A 27,177-nucleotide genomic window follows, 5' to 3' on the forward strand; every position below is an offset into this window, starting at 1 on the left:
GCCCAACCTTCCTTCTGAGGAGTGGCTGGTGGGTTTGAACCGCCAGCCTTCTGGTTAGCAGTCAAGCACCTTAGGCACTATACTACCAGAGCTCCTAGAGCTCCTTTAGAATGGCTAATATAAAAAAATAAATAAATAAAACAAAAAAACAAAACCAAACTCACTGCCATCGAGTTGGATCCAACTCATAGCGATCTCTCCTTGGGTTTCTGAGGCAGTATCTCTATGGAAGTAGATTGCCCATAAAACGATCAAACAAACAAACAAACAAACAAAAAAACCAACAGAAAATAACAAATGTTAGCAAGGATGTGGAGAAATTGGAACTGTTATCCATCGTTGGTGGGAATGCAAAAGGGAACAGCCATTGTGGAAAACAGTATAATGGTTCCTTGTAAAATTAAAAATAAGACTGTAAAATTAAAAATAGGACTACCACTGCTGCTGTTGTGTGTTGTCAAGGTGATTCTGATTCATAACAACCTTATATGACAGAGTGGAACTACTCCATAGGGCTTCCTAGGCTGAAATACATATATGTCTTTAAATTTATTTTTTATTGTGATTTGGGTGGAAATTTACAGAGCAATTTCATTTTCCATACAACAGTTCATACTCATTTTATTTCATGACATTGATTGCAATCTCCATAATGTAATAGCTCTGTTCCCACTTCCTCCCTGTGGTTACCTTTTCCCTATGTCCTTCTTTCATATGCAAACCTGCCCTCTGTGCTATCTCCCTGTACAAATACTGTCCTTCTGATCTCCATGTTGATTGTTCTAAGGAGTGCACCTACCTCATGGAAATGTTCACCTTACATGCCTGTCTATTGTTTGGCTGGAAGCCACAAGACTGAAGGACTGAGTTCAGTTCCAGGCCCAAAAGGTGACTAGGGGCCATAGTCTTGGGGGTTCTACCAGTCTCTATCAGACCTGTAAGCCTGGTCGTTTTTTTATAATTTTGAGTTTTGTCCCACATTGTTATTCCACTCTATCTAGAATTTCCTACACTGATCCCTTTCTGAATGGTTGCTTGACCGTGGTAGCTGGGCACCATCTAGTTTTTCTGGTCTCAGGGTCATGTAGGCTGAGATTTGCATGGTCTACTAGCCCCTTGGACTAATTATTTCCATGTCTTTGGTTTTCTTCATTCTTCTTTGGTCTGGACGAGGAAAGACCAGTTGTTGCATCTTATATGACTGCTTGCAAGCTTTTAAGACCCCAGTTGCTATTCACCATAGTAGGATGTAGAACAACATTTTTGCGCAGTATGTTATGCCAATTGGGCTTGATATCTCTTGCAACCATGGTCCCAAGCCCACAGGTCCAGTAATTTGCTCCCTCAGGGTAGCTGGCTGCAGCTAAGAAGTTATCATAATTTTGCCCCATTAGCTCTATTATATATGGACATCCTTATAGCACATATAAATACATATGTAGAAATACTGCTTGCCAAACTTATGTATGGTCATGGGTATATTCCCTTTCGCCTAGACATAATTGATCATTCAGCCTGTCTACCTATGTGTCCACATGTAGATTAATGTTTATATTTACTGATAATGCAGTATAGTGTATGTAAAATGTTTATCTTTGTTTTCTGTACCTCTTGTGCACCTTTCTGTGTCTTCCTTTCCTTAGTATTATTGTGTTGGTCACTCATTTTTTAGTATATGGCCTTTCCCTCTACCCAAATAAATACTTGTCTCTTACCAATCTAGCAATTTTCTCTTCCCTCCTCTCCCATCTCTGGTAACCAACAAAGAAAGTTTCCTCCTACATGTAAACCTTTCCTTGACTTTTTACAATAGCAGACAATATAATATTTGTCCTTCTGTGATCGACTTATTTCACTCAGCATAATGTCCTCCAAATTCACCCACATTATGGATTCTACATTATTCTTTAGTGTTGCATGGTATTCCATTTTACTGTGTACCCTAGTTTGCTTATCCATTCCACTGTTGATGGGCACTAACATTGATTCCATCTCTTTGCTATTGTGAATAGTACTGTGATAAACATGAATGCACATATGTCCTGGCTACCACTTCTTTAGAATATACACTTAGTAAATAGGAGCTCTGGTGGCACAATGCCCAAGGCATTTGACTGCTAACCAGAAGGGTGGTGGTTCAAATCCACCAGCCACTCCTCAGCAGGAAGACTGGGCAATCTGCTTCCAGAGATACCACCTTGGCAACCCTAGGAGGGGTTGCTATCAGTAGAATTAACTTGACAGCAGTGAGTTTTTTTTTTTTTTTTTTAATGGGATTGCTGGATCAAATGGCATTTCTATTTCCAACTTTTTAAGGAATTGCCATATTGTTTTCCACAGTGATTGTATAATTTTTCACCACTAGCAGCGTAGAAGAGTCCCAGTCTCTCTACATTCTCACTCACTGTTGGGTGGGATCCGACTCATAGTGACCCATCCTTGGGTTTCCGAGGCAGTATCACTATGGAAGTAGATTGCCCAATCTTCCTTCTGAGGAGTGGCTGGTAGATTTGAACTGCCAGCCTTCTGGTTAGCAGTCAAATGCCTTAGGTACTACTCCACCAGAGCTTCCACATTCTTACCAGCACTTGTTATTTTCTGTTTTGTTGAACTTTGCTATTAGTGCTGAGGTGAGATGGTATGTCATTGTTGTTTTGATTCCATCTCTCTAATGGCTAATTACTGTGAACATTTCTTCATAGGCTGAAATATTTAAGGGAGCAGATCATTAGGTTTTTCTTCCTGTGGAGCAGCTGGTTGATTTGAACCACATATGGCCCAGCAGTCCCACTCCTAGGTATATGACCAAAGGACTTAAAAGCAGCAAAGCCAATAGACATATGTACACCAATGTTGACTGCAGCACTAGTCACAATAGCCAAAAGGTGGCAACAATCTAAACATCCATCAATGGATGAATGGATAAACAAAATATGGTACATATATAACAATGGAATACCATTATTAGGTTTCATCCAGTCAGTTCCCACTCATAGTGACCCTATGCACAACAGAATGAAACAATGACAGGTCGTCATCCTCACACCTGTTGCTATGTTTGAGCCTATTGTTGCAGCTACTGTGTCAATCCATCTCGTTGAGGGTTTTCTCTTCTTTGCTGACCCTCTACTTTACCTTCCTTCTCCAGGATGGGTCCCTCCTGATAATATGTCCAAAGTACATAAGATGGAGTCTGTTCTGGTAATTTAGTGTCACTCTGACAAGAATATACCACAAATGGGATGGCCTTAACAAACAGGAGTTTATTCTCTTATAGTTTGGAGGCTTTAAGTCCAAGTTCAAAGTGCCAGGCTCTAAGGGCTGAGTGAAAGCCCCTCAACCTTGAGGGTTCAGCACCGCCTCCTGCTCCCAGCCCACTGAAGCTAGAGGCTTTTCTTCACTCAGTTGCTGGCTGCTGAGGCTGAGAAGCCCCAAGGTTGACAAGTAAAAAGGCACAGTCCTGATGTTACCAAACCACATGGCAGGCCATTAACTTAAGTCCATTGTAAGTCCCAAGGCTGGTAGCACATAGCAGGCTGCTGAACAATGACATGGCTACATGCAGGGTACAAGCATGCCATAGGCTAGAGACCATTCCCAAGGCTTCTCCTTATATACAAGAAAGAGACCACATCCCAAAGGCAGCTACTCAGCTGCTTGTGGTAGATCCCACTGTGGAGCTGTTTGCCAGTCTCATCATGGGGAATAACTACCACCAGCTAGCTGCCCAGGCACTCAACCAGGCCCAGGCAAGTTGACACACAAACAGAACTACCACAGAGTCTAACAATCTTTCCTTCTAAGAAGCATTCTGGCTGTACTTCTTCCAAGACATATTTGTTTTCCTGACAGCCCATAGCATATTCTTTATTCTTCACCAAAACCATAATTCAATGGCATCAATTCTTCTTTGGTCTTTCACAACTAGGTGATGCCTAGTTGATCAAAGAGTCTATAGAAAAATTCCTGGTCAAAATGGGCAAAATTCAGAACAGCTTTTTAAATTCTCATGGAACTCAGACTTTCTGGAGCCATTGAGGCTGGATGATCCCTGGAAACTCTAGCCCTTGGATAATCTTTAAACTTAAGCCAAAAATATCCTCTGAAGTGTTCTTTAAGCCAAACATTGTTTAGCTTAATTAGTAGGAATGCCTTCCTTGAGCACTGTGGTCTTTAAAGAATTATCTATATGGAATCAAACTGACAACACCAAGAGGGGTAGATAAGAAGCATAAGGGGCAGTGAGTTTATGTTAACAGTGGTGGGATAATTTGGAAAAGGATAGTGAAAATGGTTCCATGACTTGAAGAATATGACACATATCAGAACTATACATGTAGAAATTGTTGAATTGGTGTATGTTTTGCTATGTATATTTTCACCAAAAAATAAATAACTAAGAATAAAATAAAGGAGGGGAAAAAAAAGGAATAAATATAAATCACTAATAAACCAAAAACCAAACTTGCTGCTATCAAGTCGATTCTGACTCATAGCAATCCCCATTGGGTTTCTAAGGCTGTAAATCTTTATGGAAGCAGACCACCTTATCTTTCTCCTGCAGAATAGCTGGTGGGTTTGAACCACTGAACTTTTGGTTAGCAGCCAAATGCCTTAACCATTACAGCACCAGAGTTCCTTATAAATTACTAATACCAGGTATAAAAGAGGGAATAACATTTCAGAGATATTAAAAAGATGATAATAAGTTGTTATAGTTTGAATTACAAAAGATATGTTGAAGTCCTAATCCCATGCAAGTACCTGTGTATGTGAGACTTGACTGGGAAACAGCATTTGTCAGTATAATTCATTTAGTTCACATGAGATCTAACTGGAGTAGGTTGGGTCCTGATCTCACTGTGTCCTTATAAAAAGAGGGAAAAAGACACAGACAGACACAGAGGGACGCTGGTCATGTGAAGAAGGAGGCAGAGACTGTACTGATCTTGTCAGAAGAAACGAATAAATGGAACTACCAGAAGCTGGAAGAGATAGGAACAGATCACCCCTAGAGTCTTTGGAGAGAGTATGATCTTGCTGAAATCCTGCACATAAACTTGTACTCTTCAGAACTGAAGCAATAAATATCTGTTGCTTCAAGCCACATCGTTGGTGGTAATTTGTTATGGTAGCTCTAAGTCACTCATACAGAGGATAAACAACTTCATATCAATAAATATCACCATTTAGAGAAAATGGGCAATTCCCTGAAAAACATAACATGCCAAAACTGACAGAGGAAGAAGGAGTAAATATGCGTAGTCATATGCTTGTTAAAAAAAAGATCAATTAATAAATAAAATCCTACAAAGAAAACTCTTAAAATCTATGAAACATTTAAGGAGCTCTGGTGGCATAATGGATAAGGCTGCTAAACTGAAGGTCAGTGGTTCAAACTTACCAGCTGCTCCATGGAAGAAAGATGAGATGATCTACTTTTATGAAGATTTACAGCCTTGGAAATCCAATGGGGGTCACTATAAGTCAGAACTGACTCGAAGGCAGTGAGCTTGGGTTTGTTTGTTTGCTTGTTTTAATGAAACATTTAAGGATAAAGTAATACCTAAAATATTATGTTGAATAAAGGAAGTCAAGCAGAAAGTGTCCACAGTGATTAAATATATAGGAAGTTCAAGAATTGGCAAAGCTAATCTATGGCAATTAAAGTCATTACAATGTTAGCTTTGGGGACCTGGTAAGGTCACAGGTATTGACTGAAAAGTGGTCCAGGGGAACTTTCAAGTAGTAATAAAAATATTCTCTATATTTTGATCTGTGTGTTATACACAGGTATATATTTATGTAAAATTTCATTAAGCTGTACACTTAAGATTTATTTATATTTATACTATAATAATGTATTATTAATAAATAAATAAGATTTCTGTGACTGGGTATGTCAAGATATAATTGCCAAGAATTTGAAATCTACAGGGAAAATATGGGGTGAGTAATATTTCCAGAGGGAGCTGTGGTAGCATAGTGCCTAAGGCACTTACTTGACTGCTAACCAGGAGGCTAGTGGTTCAAACCCACCAGCCACTCCTCGGAAGGAAGGTTGGACAATCTACTTCCGTAGTGATACTGCCTCAGAAACCCAAGGAGGGGTCGCTATGAGTTGGGTCCGACTCGACAGCACATAGCACACACACACACACACACACACAATATTTGCAGAAAGGAGCCCTGGTGGTAAAGTGGTTAAGCCAGAGATCAGCAGTATGAAACTACTGGCAGCTTTGCGGGAGAAAGACCAAGCAGTCTGCTTCTGTGAAAATTTAGTCTTGGAAATCCTATGTGGCAGTTCAATCCTATCCTCTAGGGTAGCTATGAGTTGGAGTTCACTTGATGACAAAGGGTTTGATTTTGAAGAAGTTTCAGTGGCACAACATTTAAGCTTTTGGCTGCTAACTGGTTGATGGTTCGAACCCATCCAGTGGCTCCACAGGAGAAAAACCTGAAAAATCTTCTGCAAAGATCACAGCCTAGAAAACCATGAGGCAGTTCAACAGTGTCATATGGGGTTGCTATGAGTTAAAATCAATTTGAAAGTACCTAACAACAACAACAGCAATCTTTCCAGAAGCCCAATAAAATTACCAACTGTATCAAAAACAAACATTGTTATCTGGAATGGTGAGGTTCTTGCTAACTATTAATGACCAGCGTCTAACAATTACTAGGCTGTAATTTTATGCTATAACACCATCCCAGTTGTCCCTAACTTCTTCGGAGATTCTTGATCTCTTTGAGAATTTGATGAAAGCTATAGACTCTCCTCCCCCATGATTAATCCACATGTATGCACACAAAAATGTCTGCATACAATATCTGGAGGTTTATGAACCTTCTGTGTCTTATAGATCCCTATTTAAAGACCTCTTCTCAAATCCATGTTATTTTTTTTAACTCAATAGTTTTCTTTCCAAGTACAGGATCTTCACAATCATTGAAAACCATTTTTGTTATCATTTACTTAACTCTTGCAAGTAATTTACCTGAAATTTCACACTCTGGTTGATATCAGACACACGGAACTGCTTCAGGAACCGCTCATCCTCACTCCAGAACAGGCGGATGTCAGGAATGTCATAGAGGATCATGGCCAGCCTTTCTAAGCCTAGACCAAAGGCCCAGCCAATCTTCTCTTGAGCACCCGCTATAATTAGAAAACAAAACAAAATAACTGTTTTGAAGTGGACAAAGACTAGGCAGGTACCTACTATTTCTTGATAATCATCAGGAACATTGATTGAGTCCATACTAGTGGCAAGAAGAAGCTGAAAGGCATCCAAAATGGGTTCAGTCTTCCATTCCTCTTCCTCCCCACATTCCATACTTCTCTTATCGAAGCACTCTGTAACCATATAGTCTCTATGTTGTCTTGCATTTCTGATTAAATGTCAGGCTCTTTTTAGCTGTGGGCACTGCCTCTGAGCTATTAATTTTACAGAGGCAGGAGATAAGATAGTTTTCTGTCCCTAAGTAGCTTAACAGATAGGCAAGTATGTCCACAACATAGCACAGTAGGTGTTTCACATTCAGAAAGTATGTGTCAGGCTTTCAAGAGCATTCAACTTAATTAAACACCGTAACACTCACTCTACCAAGAAATACTTCAGCAACACATAGAAAGCAACTGAGCCGAGGGGAAATGCAGATCTACCACTATTCAACCTAAAGGAAAAGTGTGTTGTCCAGATTATGTTAACACCATGAATTCTAAGGGCTTATTTCACATACATCAGACAAAGCAAGACAGAAGATATAAACTGCTGTGTGAAGAAAGGAAAGGACTGATTCATACTGCTGGAAAAGCTTAAGGAACGGGTTTATAAAAGGAACATAGTTTCAACTGAACGCTAAAAGATGGGTAGGGTCCTCTGGTAGGGTGAACTCTGAAACAGCACCAAGGATTCACAACCCCTGTTGCACGTGCCAAATAAAATCCTCTCCCCTTGAGTGGGGGCAGGCCCTGTAAATATGATGGGGTATTACTCCCTTGACTAAATTATATAATTTAAGATCTCATCTTAGCAGAATGCAGAGAGATTCTGCTGGCTTTGAAGAAGTGAGCTGCCATGTTCTGAGAGGGCCATGAGGCTAGGACCTGAGTGCAGTAGTTTTATGAGCTGAGAGACACCACGACAGCCAGAAAAAAATCAGGACCTCAGCCCTACGATTGTGAAGAAATGCATTCTCTTGACACTTTGAATGAGCTTGGAAGAGAACCTAGAACTCCAGTGGAGAATGTGGCCCCACCAGTACTTTGGGAGAACAACCTTGGGAGACCCTGAATAGTGGATGCATCTAATATGTACCTGGACTCCTGATGCAGAGAAACTGAGATAAAAAATTTACATTGCTTTAAATCACTAAATATGAATTAATGAGTGTTAGCACAAATAGAAAAGTAATACAGATCCAAACTACAGAGAAAGGTAAAAGGAAATTCCAGACTGAGGGAAAGCTCCTCAGTAGTGAAGGAATGGAGGGGCAGCAGAAGGAAGTAACTTCTTGGACTATTCTAAGAGACATTCAAGTAGATACCCTCTGTTTCCCTATCCAGTCCATCTGGGATAGGGCCACCAATTTTCTTTTTAAAGCATAATGTGGCTTACTGAAAGGTTGGTAGTCTGAACCTACCATCTGTCCTGCAGGAGAAAGTTGAGGAGCAGACCTGCTTTTGCAAAGATGTACAGCCTTGGAAACCCTATGGGGGCAGTTCTCTGTCCCACAGGGTTGCTATGAATCAAAATCAACTCAATGGCAGTGGGTTTATTTTTTTTGTTTTTGGTGTCATTGGCAGATGTATGTGGAGGGTGGGACAGTGAATGATTTTATTCTTATACATTTAATGCCTTTCTAAAACACAAAAACTTAAATATTATCACAGATCCCCATTTACTCCAGCTGAGTATGAGCACTCAAAGGACCACAAGACTACATATCTAAGGTCCATGTTGGAAAAATGCTTTATTTGAAGTTAACTAGTGGCATCCTTGGTTATCACTTGGTACCACGGCAATCATAAAGATAAATGCAAACACAGCAACTCAACTCTAAGTTACAGATAGGCTGAGAAGCACTGATCTTCTTCAGAAGAACTTTGAAAAAAAATTCTAAAACATCACAGGCTAACGATTTTGTAACAGATGAAACTATGCATATGACATGGAACACAACAATGGCAGAATCCATAAACTTTCAAGTGTACGTTGGTCACTCAACATCACAGACCATATTCTGGGACATAAAACCAACCTCAAAATATTTAAGGGGACTGAAATTGTACAAAGAGTGTTCTGTGACCAAAACTGCATTAAATCAGAAATAAGTATTAAAAAGATAAATGAAAAATCTCACAAATGTTAGAAAATTACAACAGACTTCTAAATAATGCACCAGTCAAAGGAGAAATCACAAAGCATTTAGACAATACTTTGAAATGAATAAAAACAATTTAACAAATCAAAATGTTAGTTGTAGCTAAAGCACTGAATCAAGTGAATCAAAAGAAACTTACATACAACATTAAATACTTACATTAGAAAAAAGGTCTCAAATAAGTGATCTAAGACACCCCCTTAAGAAATTAGAAAAAGAAGAGTAAATTAAAATAAAATAAAAAGAAAAAATAAAATAAAGATAACAGCATATGTGATAAAAAAAGAAAACAGAAAAAATAAAAAATAGAAGTATGAGTCCCAAATGAAAGGATCAGGAATTTAGGGAAAAATAGTGGAATTACCCAGTTACTTGCTCTCTCATAGGTCTGTTGGTTGTGGGGGAAGGGGTGCAGGGGGGCGGGCTGCATAGCCCAACAGGCTTGGAAACCATACCCATGTGGGTCATGGGGTGCGGTCCAGAAATAATACGGCTTGGGCAAAGGGAGCCACATGATGACTGCTGAGAGGGCAGTCTGGGCTCAGGTCATAATATGTCACCAAGCTGAGGAAGAGTTTCTCAATGGAAGAGGCTGAGAGCAAGCAGAGGCAGCATCATCAACCAAATGTGCAAGAAACCATATGGGAAGGCTGTGTAAGGGGACAAAGATATGCATCTCCTCAACGTTGAAGATAGGGTAACACTTGGCATCCAAAGATTGATCCTGCTACTCAATTATTGCTACAAAGAATGGCTTAAGATCAATTACTATATGTAGGATACTGTAGAAGGAGCTCTGGTGGTATATTGATTGAGGCATTTGACTGCTAACCAGAAGGTCAGTGGTTCAAATCCACCAGCTGCTCTGCAGGAGGAAGATGAAGCAATCTACTTCTACAAAGCTTTACAGTTTTGGAAACCAAATGGGGTTGCTATGAGTTGGAATTAATTCATGGCAGTAGGTTTGGTTTGGTTTGAGGATACTATAATGGTGGACACATGACTATACATTTGTCAAAACCCATATGATTGTAAAACATAGAGAACCCTAATGTAAACTACAGAGTGAATGTATTATAGGAATGCAAGATGTTAATAGAAGAAACTGTGTAGAGAGTAGGGGATTATATAGGAACTCACTGTATTTTCTAACAATTTTTTTGTAATCTTAAATCTGCTCTAAAAAATAATGTCTACTAAAACAAACAAACAAATTATTCAGATTGGCTAATATCCAGCAATTCTATTAAAAGACCAAAACATCCAGTTACCTACATATATAATTTCCAATTATTTTTCTCAGAAGTCTCACCAGCAAATTACACTGCTTAAAATCAGATATTCTACAGCTGTGTTATTGGAAATTTTCAATGGCCAAAGTGGATGACTGGTAGGCCTACTTTAAAATGTTTCATGGCTCCTATGTTTGTGGTTGTGCTAAGGCTACGCTCTAAATGGGGCCTCAATTCTGCTGTGAGGCCCAAGGCCCGCCTCTGAAGCCTGGAGATCAGCTCTGCCAAAAGGAAGCACCCACGGGAAATCTCAAATCACCCTCCTTGTGTGTCAAAGCTATTGGCCAGGTCTTCGTTAGGAACAGAGAGTAAATGCATTGCAGGCTCCTGCCACTGACCATAAACTTTGATTTTCACACTCCTTCTTATCCAAGCACCCGCTTGTGACAACTGTGTCATTGGTGCACTACAGTATTAAGAGGACACCATGAGCTCCTCTCAAATATGCTGACCACTATGTTAAACCATCTTCCCTAGGAGGCCTCATGAAATAAGCTGATCTGATCTGAGAAAATCACTTTGGGTCTTTCTTCTGCTGAGCAACTCAATGGTTTTTCACTTCAAGGATCTAATGACCTACATAATTGATCACAATTGGCTGCTTACTTTGTCCTCATGGAAACTTAGAGCCAAATTTGCAGGTCACCTCCACACTGTTCAGGTACAGTTCTCTATGGCACTTTTGCCCCGGTTTTATTTTCTTATTCTTATTTCCTCTTTGTCCTGATTATCTCAACTATTTATTTTATTTTCTTGAATGTACTTTTATAAGGCACTTCAAGTTCTTTATGGAAGAGAGTGAGCAATAAATAAGTAGACACTTAGAGATACTGTCAGCCAAGACAGGTATAATTCCAGGTCTTTGGCACTGCTCAGCTATAATTTGTAGCCGGGCGCTTGAGGGCTGACAGGGTTTTAAGGCTGTATTTTTTGCCCATTCCAAAACAAGAGGATTTCAGTAGACTAGATTCTTGGAGCAGCTAATTGACTGCACAGAAACATCCCCAATTAAATAGAATACTCAGGGTGGGAAGCAATTAGGTATTTAGATTCATGTTGTTTCATACTAAATTGAGCACCCTATGCAGGAAAAATTAGTTTTTTGTTTTTGTTGTTGTTACTGAAAATCCTTCTAAAAAGGGTAGCCTATGTACAGAAGGAAAAAAATATGGGTGGCGACCATTTCCTCCCACAGGTACTCCTTCTGCAGCACAGGGCAGGCACAGCCTCACAGCTCCAGACAGGAGCACCACTGCTGGAGGAGGTCTCTGTGATCTGGAGTGCACACAGCCTCTTGCCTACACCTCCAAAAAGGGACCGTTGGGCGTGGAACCTCATGGGCACAATGGGATGAAGCCAGGGTGGGGAACAAAGACCTCCAGGGTAGTACTCAATATAGATGCTCTTGTTAAATCCATTCCTATGATGGCCAGGAAGTCTGCTGGGTGTGGGAGGTAGTGGATGTGAAATGGAGTATCTCTAATCAATCTCAAAATTCCTTGCATGTATCATTGTGCCATATGGAAGGCATACATCACACCCTAAGAAAGGGCTGAGGGTGGCCAGTCACTGACTATGAAATGGAGGTGTAGACCTATGCATATGTGTAAATGAATTTTCAAGTAAATACAAGTACTTTAAAATAATTTTACTAATTAACCATTTGGGTGCTTACTAGAAGGTCAGTGGTTCAAATCCATCAGCTACTCTGTGAAACGAAGATGGGGTGATCCACCTCTGTAAAGATTTACAGCCTCGGAAACCCAGTGGGGGACTCGATGAGTCGGAATCGACTTGATGGCAGAGAGTTTAGTTTTTTAACAGCGTAACAAACAAATCATGTCTGCTGACTGCTGTCTCCCTTCTGGCTGCCCTGGCCTCCTTCCTACACTCAGATAGGCTGTGGGTGGCCAGTAACTTCCTCTGGGCATGGTCTTTGCTCCATCCTTTTCAATGGTCTTTTCTCCATCTTTTTCAAGTCTTTGTTCCAATATCAACTTCTCAATGAGAATTCTTTAAATTCACCACCCAATTTAAAACTGTAAATCTTTCTTCATCAACCAATGCTACCAATCCCCCTTTCTCTGCCACCCACGCCCCCCAGAGAATTAGTTGTTTTCTAACAGACTACAAAATTTCAGAGTTATTTTATGTATTGTTTATTTTCTGACTCTCCTGCTAGATGTAATCCACGAGGGTACAAGTCTTTGCTTATTTAAATCCCTGATGTATCTCAAGGGGATGGAACAGGCACACAGCAAGCACTCAGTAGATATTTGGTGAAGAAATGAATGAAGGGTATGGAAGGAAAATTTGAAAATTTTCTACTTTTTTATTTACTTGTTTCATTGAAATAGGTAATACTATAAAGGATTTTACACATGAAATGGCATTTTCATTAAAAGTAATGACTTTCTTTAATTCTTCATCTGTGAGAGATTTTTACCTATCATATTATAAGGTGATATTTTAATAGCAGTGATATGAGATATGCCAGGAAAGAAGTGATCGTTCTGGTCATTCCCCCCTTCTTCCAATCATTGTTCACTGCCATGTGAAGTGTGCTGGCAGGCACTGGGGTGCTAACTCCCTGGGGCCTAGGGTCTAACTGCCAATTAGGCTTCCTTATTCCAACAGTTTCCTAGCTTATTGTCTTCCCTAGGAAGTAAACTACTGAAATATAAACAGCCCCTACCTTAGCCCTGAGTTTTCTCCTCAATAGGTTATTTTGTTACAAAGCTAAAGGATAAATAAAAATTTTATTAGATATTTTTTGATTATGTTAAGTATATTTTCCTTTCCTTGTCAATAGGTACTGATTTCTAGAAATTCTTTACCTTAATGAACTGACACTTTTCCAAAAATAATTGTTATATGTAACAATCAAACAGCATAGCAATCAAAATTATTATTTGTATGAACTTAACTGATTACAAAGCATTTCTTCTACATTACTTTTTTTAAAAAAATTATTTTGGTTTGGGTGGAAGTTTATATAGCAAATTAGTTTCCCATTCAACAATTTATATACATTTTGTTTCATGACATTAGTTGTAATTTCCTCAATGTAACAGCTTTCTTCTGACTTTCCTGTTTCCATTTGCCCATCTTTCCTGCCCATTCCTGTCTTCTGAAGTTTATTTTGGGGTGAATGCTGCCCTTTGGGTCTCATATGGTTGATTGTTCTGAGGAACTCGTTCCTCATGGGTGTTATTGTTCACTTTATAAGCTTGTCTATTGTTTGGCTGACAGGTAATTTCCAGGAATGGGTTCAATTCCAGGTTTGAAGGAAGTCCAAGGGCCACAGTCTTGGGGGTTCCACCAGCCAGTAAGTCTGGTCATTTTTTATGATTCTGAATTTTGTTCTACAGTTTTTTTTCCTACTCTGTCCAAGACCTTCTACTGTGATCCTGATCAGAACAGTCGGTAGTGGCAACCAGGCATCATCTAGTTCTTCTGGTCTCCAGGTAGTGGAGGCTGAGTTCCTGTGGTCCATTAGTCCTTTGGACTAATTATTTCCTTGAGTCTTTAATTTACTTCACTCTTCTTTGCTCTGAACAGGAATAGACCACTAGATATATCTTAGATGGCCACTGGCAATCTTTTAAGACCCCAGTTGCTCCTCACCAAAGTAGGATGTAGAACATTGTTCTTGTGGACTGTTATGGCACTTGACCTAGATGTCCCCCAAGACTATGGTCCTAAGCCCTAGAGCCCAGTGAGTGACTCATTCTCTCAAGGTGTTTGGTTATGGCTAAGATGTTTGCATGACTTTGCTCCCTATATGCTCTACTACATACTTGGATATATTTGCCGCACATACAAATACACAGTTGAAACAGCCTCTGCCAAACCTACATATGTTCGGGTGTACTCTCATATACCATCCCACACCTCTCAGCTTACATATTTATCTATGTATCCTCTCATAAATTATTATTACTATTATTGCAGGATTGTGTATGTAATTAAAAAAAAAAAATTCACTGCCTCAAGTTCAATTGGATCCAACTCATAGTGACCCCTCCTTGGGTTTCCGAGGCGGTATCACTACAGAAGTAGATTGCCCAATCTTCCTTCCAAGAAGTGGCTGGTGGGTTTGAACCACCAGCCTTCTGGTTAGCAGTCAAATGGCTCATTGTTGTCTTTTACTCATATACCTCAGTGTCTTCCTTTGCCTGGGTCACTGTCTTAGTTCTCTAGTGCTATAACAGAAATACCACAAATGGATGGCTTTAACAAACAGGAATTTATTCTCTTACAGTTTAGGAGGCTAGAAGTCCAAATTTAGAGTGCCAGCTCTAGAGGCTGTGTGAAGGCCCATCAACCTTCGGCTTCAGCTCTGCATCTTGCTCCAGGACTACTGCTGGAGATGTCTCCTAACTCAGGCAGCTGCTGGCTGCTGAACCCAAGGTTGGCATGTTAAATGGTATACTTCCAAGATCAGTAGACAACAGCAGTGTACTATTCAAGTCCAAGGACAATCCCAGGAATGGTAGGCAACATGGCAGGCCACTGGTTCAAGCCCAGGAACTGGAGATGAAGATTTGGCCAAATGCAGGATCCAGATGTGCCAAAAAGTCAGAGATTTTCCTTAAAGCTTCTCCATATATACTAGAAGAAGGTCACACCCCAAGGCAACTATTTAGCTGCTCACAGCAGATTCCACCACAGAGGTGATTACAATCTCATCATGGGGAATAACTCTACCCAGCTGCCAAGCACTCAGAACAACAGCCAAGTTGACACACAACCTTAACGACCACAGTCATGTTGTGCTTATCTTCCCCTTATTGTTTATTGTCTTTCCCTTCACTCATATTAACACGTTTACTACATTGTTAGTGATTTTCCCTTCCTTCTCCTCTTATCCCTGGTAACAACCATCAAAGAATGTTTCTGTGTGTAAACCTTTTTTTGAAATTTATAATAGTGGTCTCATTTAATTATATATATGTCCTTTTGTAATTGACTCATTTCACTCAGCATAATGTCTTGCAGGTTCATCTGTCCTGAGATGTTTTGCAGATTCATCATTCATTATACTTTAATATTGCATAATATTTCATTGTGTGTATGAATGTAACATAGTTTGTTTATCCATTCATCTGTTGATGGACACTTTGGTTGTATTCATCATTTTGCTATTGTGAATAATGTTGCAATGAAAATGTGTGTGAATGTATCTGTTCATGTCATGGCTCTTATTTCATAGGGTATATACCTAGTAGTGCAATTGCTGGATCATATGGTTTTTCTATTTCTAACTTTTTAAGGAAGGACGATACCATATTCTACAGTGGTTGTACCATTTTACAATACCATTAGCGCTGTAGCATTGTATGTATGTATTCATTCTAATCTGTCCATACCCTTGCCAGCATGTTGGTTTCCATTTTTCTTGATCACTGCTATTATTGCCAGGTTGAGATGATATATTGTTGTTGTTTTGATTTGCATCTCTCTAATCAATGATTGCAGGCATATCTTCATGTATTTGTTTGCTGCATGAATGTCTTCTTTGATGAAGTGTCTGTTCATGTCCTCTGCCCATTTTTTAATCCAATTCTTTGCCTTTTTGCTGTTCAGATGTTGAAGTTCTCCACAACTTTTTAGAGATTGGCCTTTAAATATTGTTGGCAAAAATTTTTCCCAGTCTGTTGGTTTTCTTTTTACTCTTTTATCTTGATTTTGATTCTCACAATGGTCCTACAGGGAGTGGCATAGTGCCTAAGGCATTTGACTGCTAACTAGAAGGCTGGTGATTCAAACCTATCAGCTGATCCTCAGAAGGAAAACTGGGCAATCTACTTCCATTGAGATACCACTTAGGAAACCCAAGGGTGGGTTGCTATGAGTTGGAGCTGACTCAATGGCAGTGAGTTTGTTTTGTTTTAGTTTATGGCTCTGGGGGTATACTGGATAAGACATTTGGCTGCTAATCCAAAAGTCAGTGGTTCAAACCCAAGAGCCGCTCCCCATAAGGAAGATGGGGCAATCTACCTCCATAAAGATTTATAGACTTGGAAAGCCAATGGGGTCGCTATGAGTTGGAATTGACTCAATGGCAGTAAGCTTTTTTTTTTTTTTTTTTTTTTTTATGTTTAAAAAATAAACACCCTTTATGGAAGATCACACATAGATTGGGACCCACATCTTGTTTTCTGACTTCAAGTATACATCCCAGTAAAGGTTTCTACAGAATCATGGTCAAACATTAACTAGAGGGGCAATGTTCAAAGTATTGAAACATTAGATAGCTCCACTTATACCTGTGTGCTTTCTATTTTGTGATTGCTAATATCCTGCTATACCTCATCTTATTCCATAAAAGCAAGTAAAATGGCTTGCATAAGTAGCTGCTAATATATATCAGTATATGTGTCTTCTGTATGTTGGATTTTGCCACTCCAAAACATCTTCCACACTGGATGTTGTATATTTTTGTATACTAATCACAAATCCCATGAGGTATAAGTCACTATCATGCTTCCCAAATACAGATATATTTAAACCAAAACCCACTGCCACTGAGTTGTTGCTGACTCATAGCAAACCTACAGGACAGAGTAGAACTGCCCCATAGTGTTTCCAAGACTGTAAATCTTTACAGAAGCAGACTGCCTTATCTTTCTCCTGTGGAACCACTGGTAGGTTCAAACCACCAGCCTTTTGGTTAGCAGCCAAATGCCTTAACCACTGCACCACCAGAGCTCCCTACAAACATATATAAACACACATAATATGAACTTAGAAATAGAAATATGTATACCTTTCTGGTGCTCTATAACATTAACTATAAAATGTTAGTAACCTGTATCTGAACTTTGACATAGAAAGTTAGAAGTATGTCAAAAATGTAAAGAACCTAAACAGTCTTTAAGTTCACTTTGCCCTGGCCTGCTGTGACACAAGAAAACATAACATAAATCTAAACAACCTCCCTAATCTCTAACCCTAAAGAAACGATGTGTAATTTGGCTAATTTCTAATCCTGAAGAAAAGATACATAACATTCTACTCTTTAGTGTCACACTTTCCCTTATCGTATGGAATCAAGGTGACAAATTCATACATAAACCTCAAATTCTTGCTTACTTACTAAGAGAAGGCAGAGATGGAATTGAGAGTCTGTCCACTGGTGCCAACCTTGAACCCTGGCTAACAGGGACCTCCACTGAGTTTGAGCCGTGGTTAAGCCTTCTTCCTGAGATTCTCATTAAAGGTAAAAGCCTTCAATCTGAATATCTGGACTCTAATTATTGAACTAAGATTGTAATTGGAATTGTTAATTGTCATTCTTCATTTCTAAATGAATGCTGTGAGATCTTACTTGCATGCCTTACCATGACTACTTTACAATAAATGAAATTAGTTTATTCATGTTAAACATGAGTATCTATTAATTTTCTAATATTTTTAAAATCCTACAGAATATTGGACCTGATGGATAGTATTTGCAGACTTACAGTGTGAACTGCCTGGGAAAGGATTTAGCATCGGTATTGGACAAAAGCATCCACTTCCCTTGGTTTTCATTCTGCTGAGGGTTGAGCAGCGATAAAAGCTTTGTGAGATCCCAGTAGACCGTGCATATCCAGAGGCAGGCCTAGAAAGGCTAGCAGTAGCTATGTACATTTCTATTTCCTCTCTTCCATCAAGGACTTTGTCCTTAATGCCCTGCTTTCTAGCAACAAGTCTTAAGCTACCTCCTTGGAGACTTGCCACAGGATGATTGACTCTTCAAGCTGTGCCCAAAGATTGTTCTCCTGCCTGAAAAATTTCACTAGTTGTATATATCCTTGGCCCCACACACTTTTGTCAATAAGTCCTCATGCTATCCAAAGGCAGATTACGTTTTTAAAAAGAACCTTTCCATGGTATGGAATGGACCGTGGATCAGATTCTATTAGCCTCAAAAATAGGTTTCTTTAATACAATCACAGGAATAAAGCTTTATAATCTACATATAGTTAAATTAAAAAAAAAAAAAAAGAACTTTAAGACCCATCTTAAAAACATCATATGGGACCATCCCCTTTCTTTTTTGCATCCTAGATTTCAGTTTTCTGTCGTTTAATAAAGAAGATAGGAGTTTCCAGCATATGTGCTAACCAATCGTATATGAAGCAATTCCCACTGGTCTTGCCCAGTGAGAATCCTCCTTGTAGATGTTTCCAGCTTCCCTTAGGAACCTGTCAACCTTCTGTTCCTTCAGCCATTAGTTTGAGCGTGGTGAGCATTGTTAACTGCCTACTCAATAGCCATTCCTCTTTCTCTGCAGTCTGGGCAAATACCAACTCCCAGGGAATGCATCTTGTTGGTCTCAGCCATGTGCGACAGCCCATCTTTCAATCACTGGTCTAGGGGCAGGCATGGGTAATGAGGTGTAAGGAGAAATCTGCTAAGATGCTTGCAGGTAAGTGTTTCCTAAATAAAAATTGCTTATAGGGACAAGAGTTGAAATGGCTTCTTCTGGCCAAGAGCAAAACAAAAATCAGTCATAAGGCAATTTACAAGAAACAATAGCTTTATACAAAATTCAATTTTAGGCATATTTTTCTTATTGGCATGAGTTAACATGAATTAGCAATATTTATCAGCATGAGTTAGCAACACTAATCCAATCAAGATAAACCCAATTAGCATTCACTAATCAACTATCCCAAAACAAACAAAAATTAAATGTGTGTAACCAGCCAAAGCAAAGAGCAAAATATTTATTCATCTAAGATTTAAAAGGGCATTGTAAGTATAAACTCAAGGCCCCCCTCATCATTTTCAGTTTGGGGTATTCAGTCTTTGCTAATAGTTTCTCACTTAATAAATCCTGTTAATTCTAATTGACTAGCTAATCAACTTTTTTGTTTTTTCTTCTTTTGACACCTTTCTAAAAATTACCTCTGGGGAAAAAGGACTTTTGGAGCCCTGTCTTGTTCCATCTTACATTAGATGCTACCACATGGGAAGATCATGCCCAGAGCTATAGCAGCCAACACGTGACCAGGAGGCAACAAACTTCAGGCTGAAAGCCAATGTGCTGAGCATAGGGAAGCAGACGGGTTTTAGTTTCCCAGGGCTGCCATAATAAAATAGCACACACTGGATGGCTTTAAAGAACACAGATTTAATGTCTCAGAGTTCTGGAGGCTAGGAATCTGAATTCAGGGTTTCAGCAGAGCCAAGAATACCTGTTTACTCTAGGGCACTCTTATAGCTTCTGATAGCCTTGGGCATTTCTTGGCATTCTTTGACTTGTTGATGCATCTTCATATTGTGTCTTCCCTGAATCTATCTTTCTGTGTCTGTTCTCTCCTTGTATAAGACACCACTCAGAAGGGATTAGGAACCACCATACTTAGGTTGTTCTTAGTTGCTCCAACTCATGGTGAACCTATGTACAACAGAACAAAATGTTGCACAACCCTGTGCCATAATCATGATCATTTGAATGCTTAAGTCTGTTGTCACAGCCACTGTCTATTTTGAGTGCCTTCTGACCTAGGGAGCTCATCTTCCAGCCCTCTATCAGACAAAATTCTGTTATGATTCATCAGGTTTTCATTGTCTAATTTTGGAAGGTATAAGCAAGTAATGACAATTAATGAAATACCAGACTTTTCTTCTTAGTTGGCTTAGTCTGGAAGCTCTGCTGAAACCTGTCCACCATGAGTGAACTTCTGATAGGTGAAATACTGGTGGCATAGCTTCCAGTCTCATAGCCACATACAAACCACCACAGTACAACAGAGTAACAGATGTGTGGCCTTCTCAAGTGTGATCTCCATAACTTAAATGATAATATCTTCAAAGAAAGACCCTATTTCCAAACAAGGTCACAATCACCAGTACAGGAGTTAGGACTTCAACATATCTTTTTGGGGAACATAATTCAACTCATAATAGGGCACATGCATAGGTACTGGGGCCTCAGAACCAGCTGTGCAATCTCTACATAAGGATTACTTGGGTAAGGAATGATAGACAACTTTATGACTTATACCATTGTTAGTTATGCTTTTTGCTTAGTATGACTTAACAAAGAAGCCTTCTCTCAGCATTCTGGACAAGTATCACACTTCAGGTTTTGTCTGGGTCTCAGACTGCCTTCTCTAAAGCCTACCCATCACACTTTGGCAGAAGACATGTAGATCCAGGATCCGCACTTCTCTGACAGCAGACATGGAAGTGAGGGTGTGAATAAGGCTGTAAACACTTAGTCTAAAGAACCAGGGAAGGTGGATGAAAAACTACACAGGGAATCCTGGGAAAACTAGCTCAAGGATGCTATAGGGATTCACTCCCAAAGTAGAGAAAGACTGAGATATACTACGCTAGCTCTGCCGGCAGAGCTTCAGTTTTTATCAGTAGAAGGAAGGTGGCCTGAGAAGAGAGCCACATGATTTACTCCAACTCTTTCCTCAGTACATCCAACCACGCAGAAGTTCAGAAGTTAGGTATACACTTAACAGTACAGACAACTCTGGATGCAGAGTATAGACTTGAGTCAGGGAGGATATTTCTGTGGCTACACCTGGTGATAAAATTCTGAAAGGAAGGGTACTGACAAGTACACGTCTCAATCCACCAACTCCAATGAAAAGGCACAAGAAATCAATGAAGTCACAAATAAAAGGCAAGTGATGGTCACTGCAGGTCATCAATTGAGAGAGAAGCCCTAAGATCCCAATGGTGATCACCTGAAAGAAGAAAAGCACAGCCTGGTGGTCAGTGCCTTGATATCATAGGCTGAGAATTAGTGGTGCTGATTTTGCTTTTGCTCTTACCAGCCTCATGAGGCTCATGTACTCAGAAAGTTAACTAGAATTTAGTGAGGTCATGACAGTAAAAAGAAAAAAAGAAGTTCTTTCAAGAAGAAAGAAACATAAATAGAAGGAAATTCAGTCAGTCCTCTGAGCCATAATGAAAGGAAAACTGTGCCATCGTATGGGAGTTCCTGGGTGGTGCAAGTGGTGAACACACTTGGTTGCTAACCGAAAAGCTGGAGGTGAAAGTCTGCCCAGAAGTGCCTTGACAGAAAAGTCTGGCAATCTACTTCTGAAAAATTAGCCAATGAAACCCTATGGAGCACAGTTCTATTCTGGTACATATGGGGTTGCCAAGAGTTGGAATTGACTCCACCACAACCAGCTGGTATTTTTAGTGCCCTGGGAGATGTATTTTAGATAGTCTGGTCTATACAGTCACCATTAGCCCCTTAGTGCTCTGACTCCACTTACCATAAAACATTGATTCATAACTCTTGACAGTCACCTGGTCCAGCCTCTTGCTGACTGATGAGAATATGTACATGGAAAAATGCCTCATTCTTTTCTGAGTGTGAAGAACATGAAAACCCACTGATGTATCTTTTAAACTTCTTAACCCTTTGTTAAAATTCCTAAAGTATTACATTAGATGTACTTATCTGTTTGGGGCCAAGGGATAATAGTTGCCTGCCTTATGTCTGAAAAAAATGCTTTCATAACTCTATCAGAAAAACTGCTTTCCATGATAAATGTGAATAATGCTCTATTTCTTGTCACATTGTTATAATTTTTTTAAACCATGAGAGAAAATTATTTAGAGTAAGTAATGCCACTGTCACATAAATATATGCATGATAAAGAAATGTCAGCTGTTCTAATTCTGTAATTCCCAAGTTATCACAATTAATGAAACACTCTTTACTAGTAAAAGTTGTTTTAAGCAGTAAAGTAGCCACTGAGGCTTTTAAGACTTATCTAATAACCAAATTACATCTCTCCTCATCATTATTCAATACATAATTAAAATATGACATTTAAAAACAAATAAACAAATCAAACTGCATCCAATCTTCAAAGGAAAAAAAAAGAAAAAAAAAATGACAGGAATTCTTTACTTCTACCTGAGGGCTGACAGAGATTTCCAGATAAACCCCTATCTCGAGGTTCTAACTTCTGTGTTTCATCTGTCAACTCAGAGTATCAATCTCACCTCCCAATACAGGCAAAGTTGGATGATATTGGCATTGAATATTACTAGATAGGTATTAATTGGATTGTTTCATTGTTGTGGATGTGTTCTTTGATATGTCCCAAAAGAAAACAAATCAATAGGAGTACCTTACGTAGTGCATGAGGTATTTGACTGCTAACCAGAAGGCAGGTGGTTCAAACCCACCAGCCACTCCTTGGAAGGAAGATTGGGCAATCTACTTCCATAGTGATACTGCCTCGGAAACCCAAGGAGGGATCACTATGAGTTGGATCCAACTTGACAGCAGTGAGTTTGAGTGTAAACATATGAAATAATGATATGGTCCAGTTCTAAGCTATGATCAGTTACTGACCCTTTACTGGAACAATTGGTTCATGTCATGTACTATGAAATCCTCTCACGCCCACACAGACCATTTATTCAGCTTGAGAGCACTGTAAGCCTTCTTGCTTTCACTCATTAAACAAGGGTTTGTCTACTTGCTTTGTAGTCCGGCACTCAGTTCTCTCCTAATTTCTCCTTCCTACATGTGTCATTTAGACCTCTTCCAACTTCCCTCTCTTGCATGAGTCGCAATGATTTAAGATCTCGAGGGACTCTGTTTTGGCCATCTAGTGCTGCTATAACAGAAATACCACAAATGTATGGCTTTAACAAACAGGCATTTATTTATTCTCTTACAGTTTAGGAGGCTAGGATTCCAAATTCAGAGTGCCAGCTCTTGGGGCTGGGTAAAGGCCCCTTGACCTTGGGCTTCAACTTTGCCTCTTGCTGCTAGCCCATCAGAGCTGGAGGCATCTTTTAACTCAGGCAGCTGCTGAGTGCTGAGGTTGACAAACCCAAGGTTGACAAATAAAGTGGCACAGTCCCAAGATTATCAAGCAACATGGCAGGCCACTCACTGATGACTCAGCCAAATGCAGGCTCCAAATGTGCCAAGAAGCTCCAGACCTTACTCAACATGTCTTCTTATATACTGGAAGCAGACCACATCCCTAAGGCAGCTACTCAGCTGCTCACAGCAGATTCTACCATGGAGTTGATTACCAGTCTCATCATGGGGAATAACTACATCCAGCTGCCCAGCCACTCAAAACCAGGCCCAGCCAAGTTGACACATAACCTTAACTACTATAGACTCCCACTTTAAATTTCCTTTCTATAGGTATCATCATGATATCAAACATGTAAATATGAAAACAGAATGTAGGGGGAACATTTCCTATTGTCAGGCTAAGAAAATAGATGGTGAATATGCTGTCAGACAGTGAGGCTAGATTTGCTCATCACCCACCTTCACGCTATATTAGTAAAAACTAAGAATCCATGTGTTCTTGAAGAAATGATCTCTTTGGAGAGTTGGTGTTGGAGAAGTGCCTTTCCCTCTTTATTAGGGAAGGGAGAGCATGGCTCTCCGTCAAGTAGGTGAGGATATTTAGGGAACCATCAAGAGAACTTGGCATGTGTCTGCTTGAATTTGGGAGACCTAGAGACTGTCCCTCTCCCACCCTCTAAAAGCTCTAAAGGCTGATGGAAAAGAGTATTGGAGTGGAGTGGAACCACAGGTCTGTGCTGGATAACAGGAGCAAAAGTCAAGTTTGCTTTGGCTTGATGGGCATCCAAGCAGAAAGACTGGCTGGGAGCCATCCTGGCAAGCACCCCATCTAAGGCCATCCTGCAGAGGATGAAGTGCTCAGCAGAACGAGACTAGAGCTTATCAGTGCATACAGGAACTCTGGAGTGGGACATAACCACCACCCCAATAGGACACTGCCCCTTTAGGGGCCCCAATCAAAAGTACTATGCGGCACTCTAAGGAAATCACAAAAAGCACTCCCCTGAGAAAAGAGCTAGCATCTGGGTATTGGTCACACTTGCAGGTTCACCTCTGCCAGTAAAATAAATCCTTTGATGCCCCTTGCTTCACTGTTCTTCTCCATATGAACTTTCTACGTATTGCTCCCTGCTTCACCATACTTCAAATTCCCAAGTCTGTGGCACTGACCAGAGCTGAGGAAAAGAAATCAGCTTTAAAGCAGATGACTGAGGCTTCATCATTAGATTGGACTGTAGTTGAGAGTGACCGGAAAAGATATAGGATACGCTTGAAATTTCACTCTGGATGATGAAGAGTGATTCCAGGGAACTTGCTGAAGGCAGTGGATGAAAAAAATAAAGCTGTTTTATAATTTTACTTCTGTTGAGTCCATGTTATTCAATACAATGGTTATAAATATGCTTTACTTAAAAAACAAAACAAAAAACCTCCCCTCTCATCACTTCAAATGGCTTCATTCAGCTTTCTCTTTCTTTGTGTTCTGCTCAGTCCCATACGTGGTCTTTCCTCCTTACACCACCAACCAACAAATAAACACTTGACATATTTAAATATCTTACTGCTGACCCAAATTAGAGTAGCACATAAAGTTAAACTGAGAAAAAATCATGAGGAGTGGAAAAAGAAAATAAAAGAACAGATTAAATCACCTTATTTTTCTACTCTTATTCTTTTTTTCCAATGTTCAATTTTGCCAAAACTTCATTCATTTAGTCAAGAAAATAAGTCAATCTTTCCAAGCAAATCCAATGCATTTTTAAGGCATGGCTATGGAATATGAGACAAAACAGATGGAGGGGAACTTAAAAGGACACTGGAATAGAGCTGGATAAAAATAAGATATCAGCTGACAAAGCCAAAAACACATTTCCATGGGTCCAAGCACATGAAACTTCTAGAACATAATGTGTTAATCAGGCAGACCAAATTGGAAGTTTATTTGTGGAAGGATGATGTATAATATCCCTTTCATCAACAAACTCCATCATCCAGTCACATCCAGGCCAGTAAGAATAATTTATGTGTGAGCAAAAGCTATGTGAAAACTAAGTCCTGCTTCATTCTCCTCTTCTTGGACTCAAAGACACCCTGTTTCATTCTCCGCTTCTTGGACTCAAAGACAGGTATGTTTTCCAGCCCTCCTTGCAGATAAAGTGGAGGCCACTTGACTGTGCTGTTGCTTAAAATCTGAGCCAACAGGATGTAAGGCTCTTCCAGGTCTAGCCCTTTGAGATCCTCTAGTTCTGTCTTGTCTTGCTGCCAGGACCTTGGTGATCACATGTTCCAGATGTTATAACTACAGATGGAGGCCTCCACACTGGTCTCTCCCTGATTGAGAAATAAACATTCAAGGGATTAAGGCACTGAGATTTCAAGGAGATTTATTCGTTAACACAGCATGGCCAAGCCTATCTTGATGTCTAATCAGCTCCAACACTCTGGCATGCTAGAGGAATCTGGTAGCACTTGCATGACACCAAATTCTTAAGATAGATGCCTCTTTATCCTTGTCCTTTAAGATCATTTTTCTAACTCAGTATATACCTTTCATCAAGGTCTGGAGGAGGTTTGTAGAGACTCAACCAGTTATAAATAATTTTAAAAAGATGTTCTTTAACTGCACAAAGGTCTAATACACAAGAATTTGGTTAAACTGTAAGAACAAAATCCTTGAAGTACCTAAGGAATGAATCACTGAAACAGGTTACCCGGGGAGGTTGTACAATCATGAGTTCTGGAAGGCTCTATAATTGAGTGACAATCAACCAGCCTTACTTGCATCAGAAATTAACCAGTTCTTTGCTTAGCTGGAGGCTTAGGTCTTGGTCAGCACACCTAGAAGAGGTTTTTCAGTTTTTTAATTCTCTGTTCAATGAGTGGCATTCTACTACAGTAAGAAAATGAAGGGAACTCTGGCATGCACTCATCCCAGTTATTTAGTGAGCACTGGTTGTATACTTGTCAACATTATCCAGGGTATAGGAATACAGTGGTGAGGGAGAAAGATCTTGCCTCTCTATTCAAGAGCTTACAATAATGTGGTTTTATAGGACATCCCCAAATATTTTTGTAGGGCAAGATCAAAATAATCTGTTGAACACTACTTCAACCGATACTCTGAATACCAAATGTTACCAGCAGTCAAGGCACAATTTTCCCCAGTACTTATCATCACCAAAATAATAATCTTACATTAAAAACTTACAAGATATCATCAGGATTTTCTTTAAGTTTTATAAGATTTGGTTATTTCAGAAATTTTTATTTTAAAACATGAAAAAAAGCAAATGAAACAAAAATATAAATAAATAACAAGGAAAAGGAAAGATTTTTGAAAACTGACAGTATGTAACAAACCTTGTAAGAACAAGAGCTTGTCCTTAGTGTGATTTTATCAGAAAAGAGGAAGGTATGGGGCTATCACTCTTGTTTTTAAATAATAGCTGTCAAAAGAAAGCCTAGCCTGATTTCTTAGGAGTAGCAGTCAAATCCATCACTCAGTGACCAATCAAAATCCAACAGGATATTCCAAATCCTCTGTAACATACATATATGTCGATGTTTTCTCATTTTCAATTTTAATAAATTTACCATGAATTTTTTTTTTTTTTATTAGGATTTGGGTGAAGATTTACAGAGTAAATTCACTTTTCATACAGCAGTTCACATATACTT

At 39.5% G+C, this 27,177-nt stretch overlaps 1 protein-coding gene across 1 annotated transcript in view; it reads right to left on the reverse strand.

Moving 5' to 3' along the window:
- The window catches only part of FARS2 (phenylalanyl-tRNA synthetase 2, mitochondrial), a 635,598-nt gene that overhangs the window by 313,685 nt on the left and 294,736 nt on the right, over positions 1-27,177 (reverse strand). The window contains exon 4 of the mRNA XM_007935346.1: positions 7,002-7,162. Coding sequence (XP_007933537.1) covers positions 7,002-7,162 — 161 coding nt within the window. The remainder of the gene's footprint in view (positions 1-7,001; positions 7,163-27,177) is intronic.

This window comes from Orycteropus afer, unplaced genomic scaffold (assembly GCF_000298275.1).
Source record: "Orycteropus afer afer isolate SDZICR_OR568_19922 unplaced genomic scaffold, OryAfe1.0 scaffold00027, whole genome shotgun sequence".
In the NCBI taxonomy this organism is placed as follows: domain Eukaryota; kingdom Metazoa; phylum Chordata; class Mammalia; order Tubulidentata; family Orycteropodidae; genus Orycteropus; species Orycteropus afer.